Source organism: Triturus cristatus, chromosome 4_1 (genome assembly GCF_964204655.1).
Source record: "Triturus cristatus chromosome 4_1, aTriCri1.1, whole genome shotgun sequence".
NCBI lineage: Eukaryota > Metazoa > Chordata > Amphibia > Caudata > Salamandridae > Triturus > Triturus cristatus.
In genome coordinates, this window is record NC_140585.1 from 1,142,040,855 (window position 1) to 1,142,046,854 (window position 6,000).

General features: G+C 42.5%; 1 protein-coding gene across 1 annotated transcript in view; it reads left to right on the forward strand.

The window, feature by feature from the left end:
- Window positions 1-4,938, forward strand: part of LOC146856198 (uncharacterized) — an 86,573-nt gene extending 81,635 nt beyond the window's left edge. The window contains exons 4-6 of the mRNA XM_085650710.1: window positions 1,036-1,122; window positions 3,907-4,026; window positions 4,598-4,938. Of these exons, the coding sequence (XP_085506836.1) occupies window positions 1,036-1,122; window positions 3,907-4,026; window positions 4,598-4,710 (320 nt within the window). The 3' untranslated portion in view covers window positions 4,711-4,938. The remainder of the gene's footprint in view (window positions 1-1,035; window positions 1,123-3,906; window positions 4,027-4,597) is intronic.
- The last annotated feature ends 1,062 nt before the right edge of the window (window positions 4,939-6,000 follow it).

The following is a 6,000-nucleotide window of genomic DNA, read 5'->3' on the forward strand; positions in this document are numbered from 1 at the left end:
GTATTCCAGAAAGAGAGCTGCCCTTCCGCTCCCTCAAGAAGAAACCTAGGACCTCAGCTCCCTCAAAGTTATCTAGATGCATGGTAACGAAGTCTCAGCAGTCCTTTAAGATTTTGGCTACTCCCCCTCCCCTCTCCTGCCCCCTCTATAGACGATTTAAGACCTCGCAGCTCATAGAGGGGGATACGTCAAAATGAGTATTCGAGATACCCCGGAGTGACACCCCTGTGTAATTGTCTGCGCACGTATTAGTATGGATGTGTGTGTGCAAGCAAGTTGTGACAATCAGCCTAAGGCCCACGCCTTGCCAGCAGCAGAATCCTGTGAATGGAATCCCTGTGATGCGCAAGGCTCTCCAATGTGATGTCGTGAGAGCCCTTCTAGCACCAGCAGCAGAATCTTGTGAATGGAACACCTGTGACAGGCCAGGCCTTCCAATGTGATGTCACAAGGTCCTCGCTAGCACCAGCTGCAGAATCCTGTGAGTGGAACCCCTGTGAAAGGCCAGGCCCTCCAATGTGATGTCACGAGGTCCACACAAGTGGGCCACGTCTGATGGTGAGCCTGATTTTGTGTGTGACAGTAAGGCACACACTGGTTCACAGAAGATGGATGCAAAAGTCTAGCAGCACTAGCAGAACATCTGCATCAACGAACCAACAATTTTGTGTATGCAAAAATACAGGCATATGTCCTCCATTTATGCATTTTTGAGGACTAAAAGAAGTGGAAATGCTTGCTTAATGTACAATTGGCACGCCTGGAATAGGTGGGCTCGGTCAGGTGGTACGTACTACTTAGGCTTAGTTAGTAGTATTCTGTAATCACAATGGAACACTGGATTGGTGTAGATAAATAATAACTAGTCGGTCCGCGAATCCTGAGATACTACTTGTCGACCAGATTAGATAGGTCAATTTTATTGCAATTGTTGTTTACACAAATGTTTTTTTGACAGTCTTATAAAAATATTTTATTTGTTTCACACCAATCATCAGTGTTTGTCTCTTCCTTTCTTATATCTTTCATGATCAGCACCCAGGGGCAAGAAGATGGGGGCAGAGTCGGCGGGAGCAGTTCCAGTCCAGGAGAACCAGAACAAGGGCTCTTCTGGTGGCCCCAGTAAGTCTTCCTGTTTTTAATACTAATTCTTATTCACTAACTTTTACTGCCCCATATTTTTTTCCCCGAACTATTGTTTCCGTTTCCTATGCTATTTTTTACCAACAGTTACCCTTCGATCTAGACTATCTGTTTCTAGATTCTTGTTATCCCTGCCTCTAACTGCCTCTGCTATGACTCTCTGTACTACTACCATTAGTCTGTCTATAGCTAAGCATGATAACTACAAACAGGAAACCTAGGGTCAGAACAAAAGAATAATGATAAAGCAAGTAGACACTTTGACAAGTGAAAGTAAATCCCATCAGCCGCTTAGGTAGCAACCCACATCATTTGAGATTCAGTAGCCCTTCGAGTGCCCTCCAGTGAATCAGGGCCACAACATGAAAGGGCCACAAGAACCTTTCTATCGATTTAAGATATAGTATCTACCATGGTTCCTAATAATGTGGTTTATTTGTTAATGGTGGTGAGGGAAGCAGTGCAACAAACAAAAAAAGTGAATATTAAAATCATCTACCGAAACAGATATGGTACTTTATTGATTCTGTTCGAGTGACGAAATTAAAACCAGTGCAGGAGCGGTTTTGAAAAAATAACTGCTCAAGTCCAGCTCGAAAAAGGTCTGCATGTTTCAGCCTCACGATTATATGATAATCAGGCTTTCGTCAGGACCTAGGAACTTATGCTATTGCTATATATTCTTGTGTGATCCACAAAGTAAAAACACACCAATAAAGGAAATTATACAACCTACTTGGGTTGCAGATTTTTTCACAACACTCTATGTCAATTTTTCAGTAGTGTTCGTCCATTTCCTGAAAAGAAAGGAAAACATTCAATGCCCATTGTTATGCATCAAACCTGCTTTATCATTACTAGCTAAATATCATGGGTCTTAATACAACTCTGGGAACACTGTTGGATTTTGACAGTGTTCCCTGTAAACCCACGAAGAAAGAAGAAAAACACTTACCCGTCAATGTACGGGAGCTCTCCTCACCTCACCTGGCATCCGCTCAGAGAAATGAGGCCCCGCTCTATACAAAGATAAACGGGTATCAAACATATTGCATGTCTTAAAATCAAGCAACAAACATAGTGCGCACATTTTTCATACCAAACGCCTACATAAAGGGATTTTAACAATCCAATCCAGCCGTAAACGCTCTGCATTTTGTGATTGCAAGGCATTGCTGTGAGCGAATTGCTGTGAGCCTATGTCTCAGTAAATTTCAGGCCACACAGTCGGTTTAAAATAACTGACTCAGAGATCCAGTTATCCATACCATCCGCAAAGGCTCTTCGTTTTATGCTTGCAAGACATTGCTGTGAGCGTATATCTTGATAAATCTCTGGCCACAGAATCAGGGGATTAGAAACCTATTGGTCAATAAATATTTTTCCCTTTGACCCTCTTGATATATCTGGCAAATTTTAGATATATCTAGTTATTTAGTGTAGCTAAGCATGCCCAGTTGGCCACTCTTTATTTAAAAGGTTTTAAATAAAACTCAGATTCACCAGTAGCTCTAGCCATTGATGAGTCCAGTCCTTTGGGTTGTCCCCTTGTACTCTTTCTATTCTTCTTAATCTTTGAGGCTTTATTAATCTTGATGTTTTTCGACAATTCCCACCAACAAAATGCCCAACCAGGTTTGACTATTTTGATAGGTTAGGACATACTACTACTGTTGTAGGTATTTTCCACATACAGAACATTGAAGTTGCACAAGAAAATAGGATGTTGGTGATGGGAGGTTGGACCTTCCTCACACGCACACCTCAATCAGAACAGAACCCACCACAATCCCCTGCCCGACTAGTTATAATAGTGTTTTATTACTATTAGCTCTCCGAACCCTCCCCCCAATACCCAATGAGTAGACAACCCAGAACATAACACTCCCGACCGCTCAGTCGTGGAAGCAATGCACAAGCACAGTTTGCACACCCTTCCTTTCGCTCGCTCACTCGTGTAAGTCCATCCACACCAAATACCTCCGAGTCTAAGTAAGTTCAAAAATTATTTTATTTGCAACTGACAAGCTATGTACGTTGTTCTATAATCAACAGCAAAATCCACAAGATTAAAACTATAAACATTGTTGCACTTAGTTACACAACAAGTACAAGTCCATAGAACGAAGAAAAAAAAAAGCGAAATAAGGATTAATAAATAAGTGAACAGTTGTAGGAATAGGAATATAGTTTATATAAAATGATAAATGAAGATCTGAGCGAATTATGTGGACCCCTCACCTTAGAAGAAGTTAGTACTGGTTACATCATAAGCTCTGCAAAGCTCTGGTTCTTAGAATGGAATCTTCCGTCTGTTAAGAGAAAAATGGTGCGCGTTAGTATATTGCAAGCATTTCTCAGTCGTGGCAAAAAGTGTAGCATTTTGGATAAGCAATATGGACTAACACCAGAAAGTGGCTTGTTTTGATTGACCTTGTACGCAGCGCTTAGACAGTAGCAGTATGAGCTCATGTGGGCTCAAAGGCGTCACTCTTTATACAACAAGCTGCGAGGTAACGACCCGTGTGCTGAAATAAAAGACACAAAGGTAAAATGGTAGCATGGTTCGGGCTAACTAAGCAAAGACTAGAATGGCTCTAGGGACCATATAACTACTAGTGTCTACTCTACTACTACCTGATTTGTACTAGTGATGTATGTTGTATATGTATGTATTACTATTAACTCATTTTTCAATCTTGCTAGTGAAAAATAGGGGGAGGTGGATAATGACACCTAAAAAATGTGTAATGTTTTTTCAAGGCGCACTACCAACCACCAGTGCCGGGGCCTGCGGCGACGCGGCTGCTGATGGAGGAGAGGAGGAGGCGGCAGTTGCAGGAGGAGCTGCAGGGGGTGAGCCAGCAGCAGTGGCGGGCGGTGGTAAGTTAGATACCTAATCCTTACTTATTGACACTCACTGCAAGGGTGTACTGTATGATACTAGTGTACAGTTGACTTACTAAGTAAGAGGTTGTTGTGAACGGTTGAAGATACTCTTTACTTAGCATTAGTAAAAGCATTAGTGGTGGGAGTGTTGTTGAGTAACCAATGGCCTCTTCTATCTGATGATTTTAACTCAGCTGTGAAAGTTTTATGGAGAAGACTAAAAGTCAGATCAGATGACCTTGATAGATGGGTTCAACGAAAAGGGAAAGAAGAGTGGAAGGAAGAAGGACGGGTGAGAGTTAAGATTTATGACTGGCAGAGAAGGATTCGTGGGATGCATGCCGCATGCATACTGGTGGCTGATAGGAATCAGATGCATGGTTGGTTGAATGCCTGAAACTCCCACAATTGTGAAAGTCCAAGAAAGTTGGAGGATAGTACATACATACCACAAATGTTATGTGCTTGCTAATGCTACTGTGACACTATGTGTAGAAATATTTGTCTTACTGCTTTGATAAGAGTATATCTTACAATTGTCTTGTTTTTGCTTCTTCATATATAGCTACTCCTTCCAAGGGGAAACCTGACCGGAAGGAGTTGGCAGAAAAGGCACGGCATCGGAAACTGGAGGCAATACAGAATGAATATCGACGGCTGGTGGTCCTGGAAGAGTAGGAGGAGGAGGCGGCAGCAGCTGCAGCCTCCTCCAATGCCCTGGGCCCCAGCCACCGCCCTCCAGTGGTACGGCGCCACCGTCTGGCAGCCGCTAGCCGCCGCCCCTACATCAGTGCTGCCCCCCCCCGTGGATGCAACTGCCGCGCATTGAAGTGCTGTGTTGCCCTCCTGGAGGAGCAAGTTCGTGTCCTCCTGAAAAAAGCCCGCCGAACTTAGACCCCGTTCTTATTGCCCCTTTTAAAATAATTCTTAGGGTGGGTGGGATCCGGGCGTTGGGTTTCCTCTTTTGGACAATGACATTTTCTTTACTGACATTGGTTGGGGTTAGGGAGAGGGGTGGGTCAGGTGTGTTTTTTGTTTTTACAAATTTTACTTTTGTTAGGTACTATTAAATAATATATTTCTACTTAAGTTTACATATGATGTTGTTAATGTTTTCTGGCTGGGGTTACTGTTTTACATCACACTGTATCCTTCTTTCCTTGCTGGTGCAGGGCCGCACACTGCCAGTGTTTGATTTTAATAATTGGATGACTTTGTAAGACAGAAACAGATAGATGCGGCACCCCTCACTGAGTGACTTGTCCTACTACTAATACTGTCAGTCTCTTCTACTCTAGGCACTCTGTAACTGGACTCAAAGGGGTGTGTGAAATTGAATTAATGAAAACATGTCCATTATTAATTATGCCTCCCCCAAACTTCTCTTTCCTTTGCTTGATGTTAACGGGCGAAACGCGTTGGCTGTCTTGCTGCTGCTATATACGATAGGTCGTGCAACATTAAAGAAAATATTTTTGTACTAATGAAAAATTTGGACTCAAGTGTCTACTGTACAGTTTTTACACTTTGGAGTTTTTGCCTCTCTTTGTGCTATTTATATGTTCTAGATTTGTATGTTCTTAAGGCAGTGGACCAAAGAGGTGGGCAAACTGAATTTACAAATTCTGTTCATATATATGTGTATAGGAGGGTGGTGCAGTTGGTGTCTTCCGTAACTGCCTAATTTTGCTGTTGTTTACATATTGACAGGGGTAGTGAAATCCCATTAAAACACAAGGCCTAAGCCTACTTACATGCACCACACAGGATGCTAAAACTAGAGGGGTTGTTATTTTTGCTAGGACCAAGAAATGTACGAATGGCTGCACGGCTGCCGACACATATGGGAGGTGGGCATTAGCTGAGTGCCAGTACCAAACAGGATCTTTCATGCTATGTTTAATAAATATATGCACCAGTTTTGAACAATGCTGGTTTCTTTCATTTTCTGTAAACAGAGCTTTTACT